General features: G+C 38.3%; 1 protein-coding gene across 1 annotated transcript; it reads left to right on the forward strand.

Annotated features, from left to right (window-relative positions):
- Nucleotides 1–4,831: 4,831 nt before the first annotated feature.
- LOC309385522 (olfactory receptor 6M1-like) lies at nt 4,832–5,824 on the forward strand (the record flags this gene model as incomplete). Its single annotated transcript, XM_081940046.1, has 1 exon — nt 4,832–5,824. The coding sequence occupies one exon, from the start codon at nt 4,832–4,834 to the stop codon at nt 5,822–5,824; it is 993 nt and encodes a 330-aa protein (XP_081796172.1).
- Nucleotides 5,825–15,466: the final 9,642 nt, after the last annotated feature.

Below are 15,466 nucleotides of genomic sequence, written 5' to 3' on the forward strand. Positions count from 1 at the left end.
TTCAATGTTTTATTACAAATGAAGATGAATCCAGGCAATCAATTAACTGCACAAACAATATGAGCTAATTTCTTTTATGAATGCTTTTTGTAGCTGTATCAGCAATCATGAAGGATTTCATCAATTATTTGCAGATCAATGGTACAAGCATAGTTTTTAGTGTCTAGACAATCTTCATTATCACTAAATTCATAATAAAATTATAGAGTTGGAAGAGACAATTTAAGCCAATAGATCCAACCTTCTGCTCTATGCAAGGATAAAAGTATCCCAGGGATATATTTGTTTGACCTTTGCTTGATCACATTCCATTTCCTCTGCTTCTTTCTCTACGTCTTTAATCAAAATATCTAATACATTGAATTTGTTAATGACATGTAGTTGGCTAATAGCTAATATTCTAGAAGACAGAAATGTAATTCAAAACAAACCTGATTGGTTGGATCAATACAAGTATACTTTCCAGATCAGTGGAAGTAATTGTTCCACATTATTCTGCTTTGGGCATTTTTAATTGTCTGTCCAACTCTGAGTGCCATATTTTAAGAATGGTTCACAGAAATTAAAACTGGCTCAAGAAAAAAGGAATGAAGATCATTAAGAGACCAAAGTCCTATGAAAAGAGAAGTGAAGACAGTTATGTGACTTAAGGAACTAGAAATTAAGCTCTAATGAAAGAAGATTTTAAAATTGGGTATGTTTAAACCAGAGAAAATGGAATTGAAGAAGTATATGACAGTACTCGTTGTGCTTTATGCCTAAAATGGGACTATAATGCATGAACACATGGTTTCTAGCCTGGTGCACTACACCAAGCTGGCTCTCAGATGGTATACCATATTTGAAAGAACATAGTTGTCAGGCTTCAAGCTAGACATAGTGGTAAATCTTGATTCTCCAGACCCCTAGTCCGATATTCAGGAACTGGTTTTTCAACAGAAACTTCACAGACATAACACCACAAGTTTAAGTTCTTGATTTCAAACAAAAATGAAGGCATATATACACAGAATACCTGCTTAATGAAGCACACAGCACTCAGATCCTCTGTATAGGTTTGTACTCCAGTATTTATGGCATTTTTTCCCTGCCATTCTAAGTTATAGATATTGAGATGTTTTCTCCTCATGGCCTTGAGACTTGAAGGCAGATGATCAGAACTGACACAAAGTTCTGTCTGTTGGAATGAATAAACTGATGGAATAGTATGAATTAAATTGATATTCTCAGGACTGTCGTCATTCTACTTCATTTCAGGTTCTTCTTGATAGCTGAGGATGCACCATGCCAACACTATCAGAATAAGTAACTAGGCTCTCTATCACCTTGTTACTTTCTCAACAGAATGTGTTGTTGTTGTTGTTGTTGTTGTTGTTGTTGCTGTTGTTTTCTTTGCATGCAAGCATCGTCTTTCAGAATTCTTACTACAAATACTATTCTTCTAACTTTATTGTTTCTTGCTGTGTACTTTTATTCCATTGTGTGACACTACATGTGCCAGTATTTCTTAGGTCTGAATATTTGAGGCTTGGTGCAAGAAATGAATTAACATGTAATTGCTCAGGTCCAATAGCTTATTTATTTATTTTATTTAGCGTATGACAAGGTCTAAGGGCTGGTGCTATGGGAGACACCCCCAAAACTTATCTTTATCTCCAAACACATAATTTGCTTCTCCAAAAAATTGTTTCCAATTGGTGAAAATTAATGATGCCATTTCTGACTGTACTACTAAAGCAGAAATACCATACATGAAAAGTGCAATGTAAGTTAACCTTATATATAAATGACAGGGAGCAATTTTAGGAATTGCTGAAAAGCGGGGGGAGAGGGGGGAAGGAAAACTGGAAAACTAGCTATAAATCAGCCAACTGGATATTAATGCCTGAGAAAATTCTAGAGCAGCTCATAAAAGGATTTCATGCTAAATATAACTCAGGACTGTGATGTGGCTCCTATAAGTAAGCATATAGTTTTGACGACATTGACAGAAGCAGAGCTTCCAATCCCATGAAACAATTACTGATGTAATTTTGATCACTTTGATCAGACTTCCTCCTCCTCAGAAACAGTCTCCTATATTTTAAGAGGAAAAAAATGAGAAAAACTGGGAAATTCAAAGAAGAGCCATATGGTTGATCAGGAAACTAGAAACTAAGACTCATGAATACAGCCTTGTTACATCAGTCTTGAGATGAGAAGCTTGAGGAAAGACGTGAAAGCATACCAGCCGGGAAAGGATCGGGATCACATGTGACTGCACCCAATGTTATGCCCCCCCTTCTTTTTTTGAGTGGTAATCCATTGTACCTAATGGCCATTTTTCGCTAGAAACAAAAAGCAAATGCTGCTTTCCAGCAAAAAATATCTTAAATTGTGGTCACATGACTGTGGGATGCTGCAAATGACCCTAAATGCCCAAAATGTGATCATGTGACCATGGGGATGAGGTGACATGGGCAGCATCAGAATTTCCAAAGCAGGTCATGAGTAAATCTGAGGAAGTCTGTGGTAACTTCAAATAGTTTTTAAGCAACTAGTCATAAGTCAAAGACTACCTGTAGAACGGAAAACCAAGTTTGGAAAAAAAAAAAAAGGACCACACGTAAAGACATGAAATCATGAAGTCAAACTATTCTCCAAGGCACCTGAGTGTAGAACAAGAAGCAATGGGTGGAAACTAATCAAGGAGAGAAGCAAGTTAGAATTGAGAAGAAACTTCCTGACAGTTAGAACAATTAATCATTGGAACAGCTTGCCTCCAGAAGTTGTGAATGCCCCAACACTGGAAGTCTTTAAGAAGATATTGGATAGCCATCTGTCTGAAACGGTATAGGGTTTCCTGCCTAGGCAGGGGGTTGGACTAGAAGACCTCCAAGGTCCCTTCCAACTCTGCTATTGTTTTGTATTGTATTGTATTGAAATGAGAATAATAGCATTTGATCTTTATTAAGAAACCACATTATTATTTCAATATTTTCCATATTATTGGATATAATGACTAATTGTTAAATAGAAGAAAACATCCACAGGGATATGTTTCCTCCAGAGGTTAGTGTTTGTATTAATGAACAGTGCAATTTCTGATCTCAGAAGCCACATTCTCAAGAAAAAAGAAGTTGTTGTAATATTATTACCGATGATAGAAGTTTATTCCAATATGTTTCATTAACCAAATGCTATTACAAGAAATGAAGATACGAATTATGCACCAGAACAATATTTGTAAGGCTGTGATGCAGGGATTCCATCTTACTGAATTTAATTTGAAAATGCCCAGAATTGCACTACAAACTAGTACATTTTTGGAGGTAAATTTATGACTTTTTATACATTTATTTACAGTATCTCTGTATCTATTATGTGAAGAAAAATCTTTCTTAGACATTATTTTGGTTGGGGGGGGGATCCATTGCTCAGTTTATCATGAATCTGTTGTTCATTAAGTGTGCAGAGATTAATAAAAGCAAATAAGCAAAGGGTTAGCTATAAACTCTAATGCTCGAGTATTATATAATTCAAGGGACAATTAGTGGTTCTCTGATTCTAAGCATTTTGTATGAAAGTTCTCCGAACTATATTACTTCTTCGGTATCAATACAATACGTCAGAAACTGCATAACTCATCTTCCTTGTCTGAAAGATCATAATGCAAAATGAGGAAAAAGAGCATTATGTTCTTTGAATTCCTGAAGAGCAATACTGTATCTGGAATTATGATTGTGATGATGGGATACCGTGTGCTTAGAAGTACTTCTAAGTACAAAAAAACCACAAACTTATTCCAAGTTACCTATTATATTTTAAAAATAAGTTGGTACATAGTCCAATAAAACAGTAAAGCAGCAGTAAAGTATAGCAAATCATGAGAATATGGGTTCTAGTCCCGCTTTAGGCATGAAAGCCATCTGGGTGGCCACGAGCTGGTCAGTCTCACTCAATCCAGTTCACTTCACAGGGTTATTGATGTGGGGAAAATAGGAGAAAGAAGAAGTTATTAGATATGTTCTATGCCTTGAGCTATTTTTAAAAAATACAGTTTTTATTCGTAAATAAAACAATCAACCATTAACACAATTGATCCCAAAATTTGTGTTGCTAAGCAAGACAGTTGTTAAATGAGTTTTGCCTCATTTTAGGACCTTTCTTGCCACCGTTATTCAGTAAATCACTGCAGTTGTTAAGTTAGTAATATGGATGTTAAGTGAATCTGGCTTCCCCATTGACTTTGCTTGTCAGAGTCGCAAAAGATGAACAGATGATCAAGGACACTGCAATTGTCATGAATACGTGACAGTTGCCAAGCATCCAAATCTTGATTATTTGACCAATGGGGATGTTGCAATGGCCGTAAGTGTGAAAATGACCATAGTTCACTTTTTTCAGTGCTATTGTAACTTCAACAAGTCACTAAACAAATGGTTGTAAGTCAAGACTACCTTTAATAAAGGCAGGGTATAAATAAAGAATAAATAAATAAATATTTGATGTACAAAGAAACAGCTGACTTTTATTTTTGCATTACTAAACCTCCAGATGATATGAAAATTCACTTAATTTTTTGACATTCTTAATATACAAAAAATACAAAATGTTGTAGGTATAAAAGTTTTTGGTTGATTGAGTTTCATCTATATTCTGTTTGTATGTTCTGTGTTCCATGCCATATTTAATTTCCTAAATAATTCCTTGAAAAATATAGTTCACTCCAACTCTTCCTTTTTAGCTTATAGTTCTGCAAGACAATACTGAGAGTGGTGTTCTTTTCTTTGAGTTAATTGTGATTGTGATTCTACCCTCTTGCAGACTTACTTATTTTCCATTTCTCCAGATGAAGCCTAGGATGGATGCAGTGACAATCAATAATAACCAGAGCCTTGGACAAGTTGTGACAGAGTTCATTCTGATAGGATTTCCTCAGGTCCAGGTGTTAGAAATTTTCCTTTTTGCAATCATCTCTATTATTTTCACTCTCACTCTCTTGGGCAATCTGATTATTATCAGTGTTGTAGTAACTGATGTTCATCTCCATACACCCATGTACTTTTTTCTGGGAAATCTTTCCCTTCTGGAAATATTCTTCACCTCAGCCATTGTGCCCAAGATGTTGATTAACTTGCTGGCTAAGAAAAAGACCATCTCATTTTCAGCTTGCATTGCTCAGTGTCACTTCTATTTCTTCCTGGGATCCACTGAGTTGCTTCTTTTGAGTGTAATGTCCATTGACCGCTATGTTGCTATCTGTAACCCACTGCGTTATCCCATCATAATGAACAGCCATGTCTGCATCTCTCTGGTGGCTAGTTGTTGGGTGGGCGGCTTTTTGCACATCCTGTGGCCAACAGTAGTGATATCCCAGCTCCCTTTCTGTGGTCCAAATGTAATCAATCACTTCTTTTGTGACAGCACCCCACTCTTGAAGCTTTCTTGCTCTGACACACAGCTCATTGAACTTGTTGATGTGCTTCTTGCTTCCTTTATGCTTGTAGGCACTCTATTGCTCATCACAGTATCTTACATCTACATTATCTCCACTGTGCTCAGGATCCCATCAGCCACTGGGAGGCGCAAGGCCTTTTCTACCTGTGCCTCACATATCACGGTGGTGACAATCTATTATGGCAGTTCCATTTTTATGTATGCTCAGCCAGCCCAAAGCTCCTCTCTAGAGTTCAACAAAGTGGTGGCCATTCTGACAGCTGTGGTGACCCCACTTCTAAATCCCCTTATTTACACCCTGAGAAATGAAAAAGTGTGGGAAGCCCTGAAAGGAATGGTGAAGATGAAGCATGCTTCCCAGAGAAACAGAGAATTTTTGATATGATTTCTTATCTTCCATGCAAATCCACCTTAATCAATACGAGGTTTGTCATGGATCCTACAAATTAGCTGCTGTTTGTGGAAGAGACATGATCTCCATGATGAACCAGACACTGTGTTAATGCTTGGGCTTTGTTTTAATCTCCTTTTTTTCTGATGAGATGCTTATGAAGCCAATGAATATCAAAGCCGAATTACTGTAATACTTGAAGCCTAAGCTGAAAGTTCAAAAGAACTATTTTTGTTGCATCATAACAACAAACCTGTATTAAGTAATAAAATAAGTTCAGTTGCTGAAAAACAAATGGACAAACAGTTAAATTTAAATTAAACACTTAGCCTTCTAATTTTTTTTTCATTTTTAACTTGTAAATTTTAACCTTTTTTGTATTTTGTTTTTACACATGCTTTTAGATATGTTTTTTAATTATTTTATTATGTTGTTTGTAAACCTCCCAGAGTCACTTAGGTGAGCTGGGCAGTGTTGAAATATAATAAATAAATAAATAAAATCTTTTTTATTTTTTTAAAAAATTGAGAATTTTAAAAAATAAAGAATGAACTAAAAATAAAAAATGAGACATTGGCTTTTTTCCCCTTCTGTTATAGACTATTGTGTGGAAAGTAGACTTTGCACCTTTCTTTCTTACAGATTTGCTTTTCATTTGTTTGCATTGTTGATAGGTTTTTAATAAAAGTCTAAATTGTTTTTAAAATGATGACTCCTTTCTCATTGTAAACTCTAGTCCTCTCGTTTGAAACATCTGTTGAGTTAGGTCCACCTCAAGGGGCTTAGGCTGAAGCAAAGATGTTAAGGTCTGTTGTCCACTGGGGCTGGACGTTGAGGATGTCAGGGCAGAGCCAGCAAAGCCTGGTTTCCCTGGTGGTGGTTTTTTTGGTGCCATTGTAGTAAGAGGAGCTCAGAAATGTCTGTGTCAATACAGGGAAACAGCTATTGTAGAAGTGAATAGCCAAGAGAGATCACGAGGCAGGCAGTCCAGACAAATAAAGACCTTTTCTAAAGCCTAAATCCAGGCAGCAAAATCCACTGTTCCAAATCCAGGATAAAATATAACAAGAGATATCTCTGAGTGTCACGGAGACAAAGACAAAATGCCAGCAATTTCTGTGGGTGGAGTCAAATTTCAAAGTACATGAAGACAACGGAAGTGTGCCATCTTGCCTCGCCAGCACCGGGATCAGAAGGCAACAAACCAAAAGTTTTCAAAGTTTTCGAAAAGTCATATCATCACCTCATTTCGCAATTGCAGTAAGATAAATCTGCTAGTTGCTATGAGCGTGACTTCATTCCAAAGCTCACCCCCCTCCTCCTCCTCTGGGGGCAGAGAGCAGTTTAGAGCCGCTTATCCAAGGGGGGGGAAATCCCCCTCCCTCCAGTCACACTTCCCAAGAGCGGATTGAAGTTTTAAAAAGCCGACATTCCTTTTGTTTTTCCTTCAGTCAAGAAAGGGAACGGAGGGAAGTAAACTCTAGTCCTCTCATGGCTCTAGTAAAGCTAGAGAATGACCCCCGAGGAAGTTTTCTTAACCTACTCAGAGAAAGGAAGAAACCACATAAAATAAAGTTGGACTAGAAGACCTCTAAGGTCCCTTCCAACCCAATTACTCTATGTTCTCTGTTCTAGATATGGTCCTATGTTTGTTCACTGCTTGGGTTCTGTCTGACATATAATCTGGTAAAATGTATGGATTGAAGAGTGGAGAAAAGAACCATAACTTTCTCCAAAAGCCTTACCATTCTGAGGGCCTCAACTTTTAGATCCAAACAGTTTTTAAGTTTAAAATCAACACCTGGAATTATACTTAGAAAGTAGCTAATAATCAATACAGATCTTCAGCACTGACCCAACCCTTTTGTTTAATCAAAACAAATTGATAGAGTTCCATAAAGAGCACTTTTGATATTGTCAAGTAACAACCAGGAGCCATGGGCAAAGGGATGATGGGAATCTAAGCCACTTAGGGGAAGGTACAGTCAGTATTTGACAAGAAAAACAGGCAGATAAATTACATCCCTCTTTGCTTCCCCCACTATGTAGCTGTGTGCTATCCTCCCTCTTATCTGATTATACCTTAGGCTGCATCTCTTCACCCAGTCTCCCAATATCATTCGCACATACCTTACAAAGGACCACTGGATCCTTAATGCTCCAGTTTTCCTTAATTTCTCAGTGACTTTTGGTACCCTTAATCATAATATCCTTCTGAACCAACTGCTGTATAGAAATTGGGAGCCACAGTGGGAGCCACAGTATTGCAGTGGTTGTCTTGCTGGTGATAGGGGAGAAGCTTTATTCCAAAGTCCCTGGTTTGTAGGGTAGCACAGGGTTCAAAATTCCTGCCCTCCTGTTTAATATTTACAAGAAACTGTGGATGAAGTCATCTGTTGACATGGAGTCAAGTATCATCAATATGTGGGTGATAGCCAGGGGTGGGTTCCTGCCAGTTCTAACCTCTTGTATAGAAGAGATTCCACAAATCTACAGTGCCATTTAAAACCGGTTCCAGCTCCCTCCCCCCACCCGTCTGCACATCATCAAGATGAAGAGCAAGAGGAGGAATTCTGGGAGTTGAAGTCCACAAGTCTTAAAGCTGTCAAGTTTGAACAGTCCTGGGTTTTTTTTTAAAGGGTTAGGGGTGCAAGGGTCTTGTAACTTGACAGCTTTAAGACTTGCGTGCTTCAAATGCCAGAGTTTCTGAGCCAACATTTTGGTTGCTAAGCAAGAGCGTTGTTAAGTGAGTTTCACCACATTTTACAAGTTGGCCACGCCCACCCAGTCACATGACTGCCAAGCCATCCCACTCTGTCACATGGCTGGCATGACACTCCCACCCAGTCACATGGCCACAAGCCACTCCCACAGAGCAGGCCACACCTACAGAAGAGGTTCTAAACATTTTTGAAACCCACCACTGGTGATAGCAATAGCACTTAGACTTATATACCACTTCATAGTGCTTTTACAGCCCTCTCTAAGCAGTTTACAGAGTCAGCATATTTCCCCCAACAATCTGGGTCCTCATTTTACCCACCTCGGAAGGATGGAAGTCTGAGTCAATCTTGAGCTGGTAAGATCTGAACTGCCGAACTGCAGCTAGCAGTCAGCTGAAGTAGCCTGCAGTACTGCACTCTAACCACTGAGCCACTTTGACTCTATACTCAGTACTCTTTCAGAACCCCTGGTAGACCAAATGATATTGTCAAGCTCTATTGAGATCTATCTGCCTGAAAGCTAACAGGGTTTGGATGGAGAAGAGCAAGCTTAAACTCATTTCAGACAAAACTGAGTGGCTATGGATTCATGACCCTTCCAGTGTTGAAGATTTTCCATTTTTAATTCTGAATGAGGTTAACTTCCCCAGATAGAATTTGTGCGCAATTTAGAGGTCTTCCTGAGTCACAGCTCCTGCTTAAGAATAGATGACAGCTGTGGCCAGGAAAGCCTTTGCACAGATTCATCTGGTGTGATAATCAGACGCTTTTCTGGATGGATCTGTGATTCCCTTCTCATGGCCACTAATATCTTAGTCACCTCATGGGTGGTGTGCTCTCCATGGGGATGCCCTTGAAGACCACTTGAAAGCCACAGCTGATCCAGAATGCGATGCAAGCAGTTGTAGGAATGGCTTGGAACACCCATGAAACATTTTTGCTACACAAGCTGCCCTGATTGCCAATGAGCTTTTCAAATTGCTGGTTGCTACCTATAACAGTCCAGGGATGTCAAACTGGCGGCCCCACAGGTTGGATGCATCACACACAGGCCACACCCAACCCAGCTCCACAAAGGCAAAAATGTTGTGATACATCATGTGACGCCACATGACGCGATTGAATTTGACATCCGTGTATAATACCCTTCAGATGTTATACATGACTCGTTATATGAGGAACCATTGTTCTCCTATTGTTTTTGCCCTTTCCATAAGATGTGATACGGTGGGCTCCCTTCATATTGTATCTATAATTAAACAATGACATCTGAACAGGCCTAGGCCTTTGCTTGTTGTAGCATCTGTCTTCCAGAGCAGCATCTCCCTGGAAGTTGGAACAACTAAACCCTGTTGTATTTTAAATACCGTATTTTTGGGATTATAAGACACACCTTTTTCCTCAAAAAAGGGGCTGAAAATCTGGGTGCGTCGTATACACTGAATACAGCATTTTTTGCCTCCCGGAACTCCGACCCCTTCACCAAAATGGCCGTGCAGAGCCTCTAGGAAGCTTTTAGAGAGCTCCTGGGAGGCTGGGGAGGGCAGAAATTAGCAGAAAATGGCCCATTTTTTGCTCAATTTTACCTTCCCCCCCCCCGCAGCCCCCAGGAGCACTCTATAAGCTTCCTAAAGGTTATCCATGCCCTTTTTTAATGAAACACGGGCTCATTTTCATGAAAAATGGGCCATTTTTTGCTCATTTTTGGCCCCCACCCCCACCCTCAGAGCACTCTGCAAGCTCCCTAAAGGCTATTCATGCCTTTTGGGGGGTGAAACAGGCCCGGTTTTGCAAAAAATGGGCCGTTTTGGGGAGGTTTGCAGAGTGCAAAAACTTTTTTTCTCCCCTCTTCAAAATCTTGCTGCATCTTATACTCTGGTGCATCTTATACTCCAAAAAATACAGGTAACCCTTGAAAACCACCTTTTCCCCAAGTCCTAGAATAAGGCTATTTACCTTGACTTTTATTATGCGCAATTTGTTTATGGTATATATCTCTTCCCAATGTACTGGGTTTTAATTTAATTTGCATATCATCCAGAATTGTTTATTAGTTGAGCAGTTATTAGTATATCAGGAACAATAATATCTGACTAATAGAAATGCAGATAATACTTGTTTAGCAATCACAATTGGGACTAACAACTCAATCACTAAGTGAAGTGGTTGCTAAATGTACCCGCAACTGTACATATAATCTTACTTCAGCTTTCCTTTGCTTTATAGCTTTAAAAAGGTCGTAAGTGAGATGATTGATTGTAAAATTACTTTTTCATCACCATCGTAACTGCAAACAGTCGCTAAAGGAAGGCTACCTGTATCACCACCTTGAAATCCAAATATCATTTCAGGAATGCAGGCCCATATGGAATAGATTGGACCTCAGATTTGATTCAATGTAAATCAGATACAAACAAATGAGAGGATTGTTACCCACAGTTTCACAGTCTGTGGACCATATGAATTGTATTGAGGAACAGAAGACCGTTAAATGGAAAATCAGCCTAATCAGTCTTCTGTAGTGTCCCTTTGCATTCTTCCATGCAATCTAACAGCCTCTATTGTTTTATTTCACTCAAATATATCACAAGATAATATTAAATATATCTTTCCCATGAAACATATTTCATTTGGCTTTGAATCTGGACCTTCTCTAAGATTTTGATTCTGGACATGGACTCTTGAATGTGCTACTATCAATTATTAAATAGAAGCAGAATAGTATTGCCTTTCCTACAGCATTATCATATATATATATAAAAAGGCAACAGTAAAAATAAAAATATGGTTTTCTGCCTGCATGGTCTTTGTGATAAGCCGAAGGACAGAAAGAGGGAGTAGTGACCTTCCTCCCATATTTAGTCATACCAGGGGTTGTAACACAAATACATACCTATTTCCCTGGCTCAACTGATAAGGAAGAGAACCCGTGGCTTAGTGGTTAAGACTCCTGCCTAAGATATATACAGCCCGGGTTCTAATCCCAGTAAGGGTATGGCTAGCTGATGAGAGCTAATTAGCTCGAAATAGATCTATCCTAGTCTCCCTTTATTTATTTATCAGTACAATTACAACACACACACACACACACACACACGTATGTCTGTCTGTCTGTCTGTCTGTCTGTCTGTCTGTTCCACCATAACTCTGAAATGCCTCAAGCCATTCCAACCAAACTTGGTACACAGATGATTTACTCTCTGGGAAACAAATACTGTGGGGGTAAGATACCCCTAAAATGCCTCCGGGGGGGGGAGTGTTCTATTATGATACAGCCTGTTGTGCCTTAAAATGGCTTCTACTATGCAATGCAGTGGAGTTGCCATGGTAATGGCTTCACAGTATTCCACAAGTGGGCTTTGGTCCGGATATTTTCCCCCTATAAATAAATACCCAGGCAATACTGGGTTATTGGCTAGTATTGATATATATGTACCATGGCCCATGCTGAGATGGAATATTCACAGTCACTTCCTAGAAGCCAAGTTTAACTTGCTAAATAAGTCATTGCTATAATTCTCCTATAATGAATAAACATTGCTATAATTCATTGGAGAGCACAGATGGAATTAGTGGTTAAATACTATATAACTCTTGTGTAATTCAACATCAATTACTTTAAACAAGACCCTAGAGTTTTGGGGGCCTCATTCTGGAAAAAGTTTAGTTCAGTTGTTGGGCTCAACACCGGGCCAGATCAAGTACTTAATCTGCAATTACCGTTTTACTTTAAAAGAAAAACTTTTTAATTAGGCCCAAAGGATTTTTATGATACTTTCTTAATTGGTCTCTAATGTCCCATTTTGAAATAATTATAGATGACACAACTAAGAGGGATTAACTTTTGAAATATTGGCCAACAGAGAGTGTTGTCACCATTTTGATGCATAATTTAGATGTCCCAAATCTAGCCTTTAATTAGGCTGGTCTTACTATTAAACTATTGATATTTTACATGATTTGACTCAAAGCATGTGCAAATTTGACATTGTGGTCAAACCAAGAGGTCAAAAATACAGCAAATAGTTTCCATTTGAAGCCAAAACAGATACCTCATGTAATAGAAGGAATCTGCCAGGGATATCTTGTTGTAAAAAGGATCCCAGTTTGAAGAAAAGTAGGGTACTTTCAATACTTTCTTTAAGTATTCCATGTGTATAACAATGCTGCTAGCTACGGGTAGTAAAAATTATAATTAAAATGACCCATGGATGATCTTTCCAAGCTAGGATTACGAGACATTACTCTCAACTTTTCCCATTTTCATAGGTGAACAGTAAAACCATGGTAGATGTGATAGTGTCTTAGCCATGTACTCTGTTAATCACAGGAATGGACATTAGTGAGTCAGTGATTCATTTATTTCCTGAATGTTTTTCCCCTAACCAATAGCTATCTGGAAGTAGTTTTGATCATCTTCTGGTGTCAAGATTGAACTGCTTTGCTTCTTTGAAACCTAATTCCTTTCAACTTGCCAATGAACCGGGAGGAGGGAAATGGAACGTGGAGAATGTATGCAGAGATTGTGAGAGCATGGAGCCAGCAAGATCACCGCTGCAGGTGCTTCAGATGGTTATAATCATTCTCATAACAAAAGACCATCTCATAATTGCACAATGTGATCAACCAGGGGTGGGGAAAAGGAGAAGGTATTGTTTAACAGGACAAGTATTAGTGTGGGAAACCAGAGCTGGTTTTGTTTCTTCAGTACCAACATTGTGCATCCAATAAAGTTTTACTTTTGGGAATTCAATTCTCCCAAGAGTGTTTCCTTGCTTTGGGTTCACTAATTGGACAGTTAACATCTGGCTTGATTGTTTATTCCCAGTTTTTTCCCAAAATGGGATTATCTGGACTAATAATACATTTGCTCATGGCAGAAACTTCTATAGAATAACTTTACCTTTCGAAGCTAGCTTGAGCTCATTTGAGTTTAAGCTTGCTCTGCTCTTGTTTTCATCTCTACTCATGGCTGAAGTTGCTCAGAAGAAATGCAGAAGGGGACAGGGTATCCTAAGCTCTTCTGCTCATTTGCCAGCCTTTTGGTTCATGCCAGGCAGAAACCATTTTAAGCTTTCAGATGCTGACACCTTCATCATTTAACCAGTGTGACTCTCAAGAGATCAGTGTAGTCCATTGAGCTGGATTTACAGTGAAACCCCCAAAAACACAGCTGGACCAAAGCACGCCAATACATGTCTCTCCTAGACTTTAGAGGTATTATCTGTTGGGTATCTGAAGCAGCTGAGCTGACTTGATCCCAGATTCACCTTTCAGTTGCATCCAAAATCAAACAAATCAAAATTCATATTTTTAATAAGTGGGATCCCAAGCTCCATGGTTTCAAAAATACACTGAACAGGGCAACTAAAGAATATGGACAAGGAAATAATTGAAAGAGACTCATTAGTTTCTTTCCTTTCCATTTATTGGAGTGTACTTCAGAGACCAGAACTTTCTTTACAGATTGCAAAGGAGAGACGATTATTTCCATCCTGAAGCCCCACTTCAATCCTGAAGCATCTTCTCTATTCTCAAGTGGTACCTATGCAAAAGGTGGCTCTCCTTAACACATAGATGTGAATGTCACATCTAGTAAATTTCTCCCACTTTACTATACTGTAATAATAAACATCGAAACTGCTGGCCTTTGTTGCAGTAAGAGTCTTGATATTTCTCTTTTTATTTACTCCTTTTGCTGAACACAGAATGAAGTTAAGCATTTCTTAATGTTTGATATTCATTTCTCCTGATGTTCTTGGGACTCCATGCCTCTATTTCTTTTTTAATTCAGTGTTGAGTGGGATTGAATTCTGTGAACAGCTTGCCTTTCTCTCATTGAATTGAATGATAGGCTAAATTCTCATGGATTAATACTGGTTCATATTTGATTTATTTGTATGTCAGCTTTAAGTATTATTTGTATTATTTTCCCTCCCAATAGGCAGCTGTTATTATTTTATTGCCTTTATATCATTACTTTCAAGCACTAGTTAAGAAATTGGTTGGTTATTTATTATGGCTTCAATTTTGGACTCTGGAATGCAAAGATCACAACATACAAGCTCAAGCATAAGTTGTCATGGACAGGAAACAAGTTATTTAATTGTTCAGATATGAAAACATGTTTTAAACTGACTATGATTGTCAACCAGCCACTAATTCAGTAGGAAATTGTATTGTGTTATATAATTTACTAGTAAAAGTGAATTGAATTAAAGAACCAACACCAGATTAAATTAACAATAGAGCCAATTACAAAATATTTTTTATGTTGATTCTATCACTGAACATTGAAACTGGCATTTTGTTTCCTTTATCTGGAAATCTACAGTATGTAATGATAATTAGTTACAATTATATATAATTATTCTCAATGTAATGTAATATAAAATGCTGGTAGAAGAGAAGTTGGGTAGATCAGAGATGACAAGAACTCATAGATACAGTGATTGACAGACTATCCTAGTAAAATATGTCCATTGGATCATAATGAATTTGAACTGATTGAACAACTCAACATAATAGCAATCAGATAAATTATTATTACTGTTTTCCTATATTCCTATATATCTTCAGGAGCTATTGATCATTATGCCCTGTCCCCATGGAGTATTGTGGCACCTATCTTTGGGTACTTTTAGGACAGGAGTGTCAAACTCGTGGCCTGCAGGCCGGATACATCACATGCTGGCCACACCCACCCCTGTTTTAGCGAAGGGGGGGAAGTCACAATACATCATGTGATGACAACGTGACACCACAAGTTTGACACTCCTGTTTTAGGGGATTCCTATAGGTTGGAGGGATTTTTCTGTAAACTTCAAAGCCTAGACAACAAACATTTCTGTGAGTATAGAGTGGCTCATACTGTTTGACTAAGTAAATATCAACTCTCAATTAGCTTGATTCA

Source organism: Natrix helvetica (assembly GCF_964273705.1).
Source record: "Natrix helvetica genome assembly, chromosome: 2".
In the NCBI taxonomy this organism is placed as follows: domain Eukaryota; kingdom Metazoa; phylum Chordata; class Lepidosauria; order Squamata; family Natricidae; genus Natrix; species Natrix helvetica.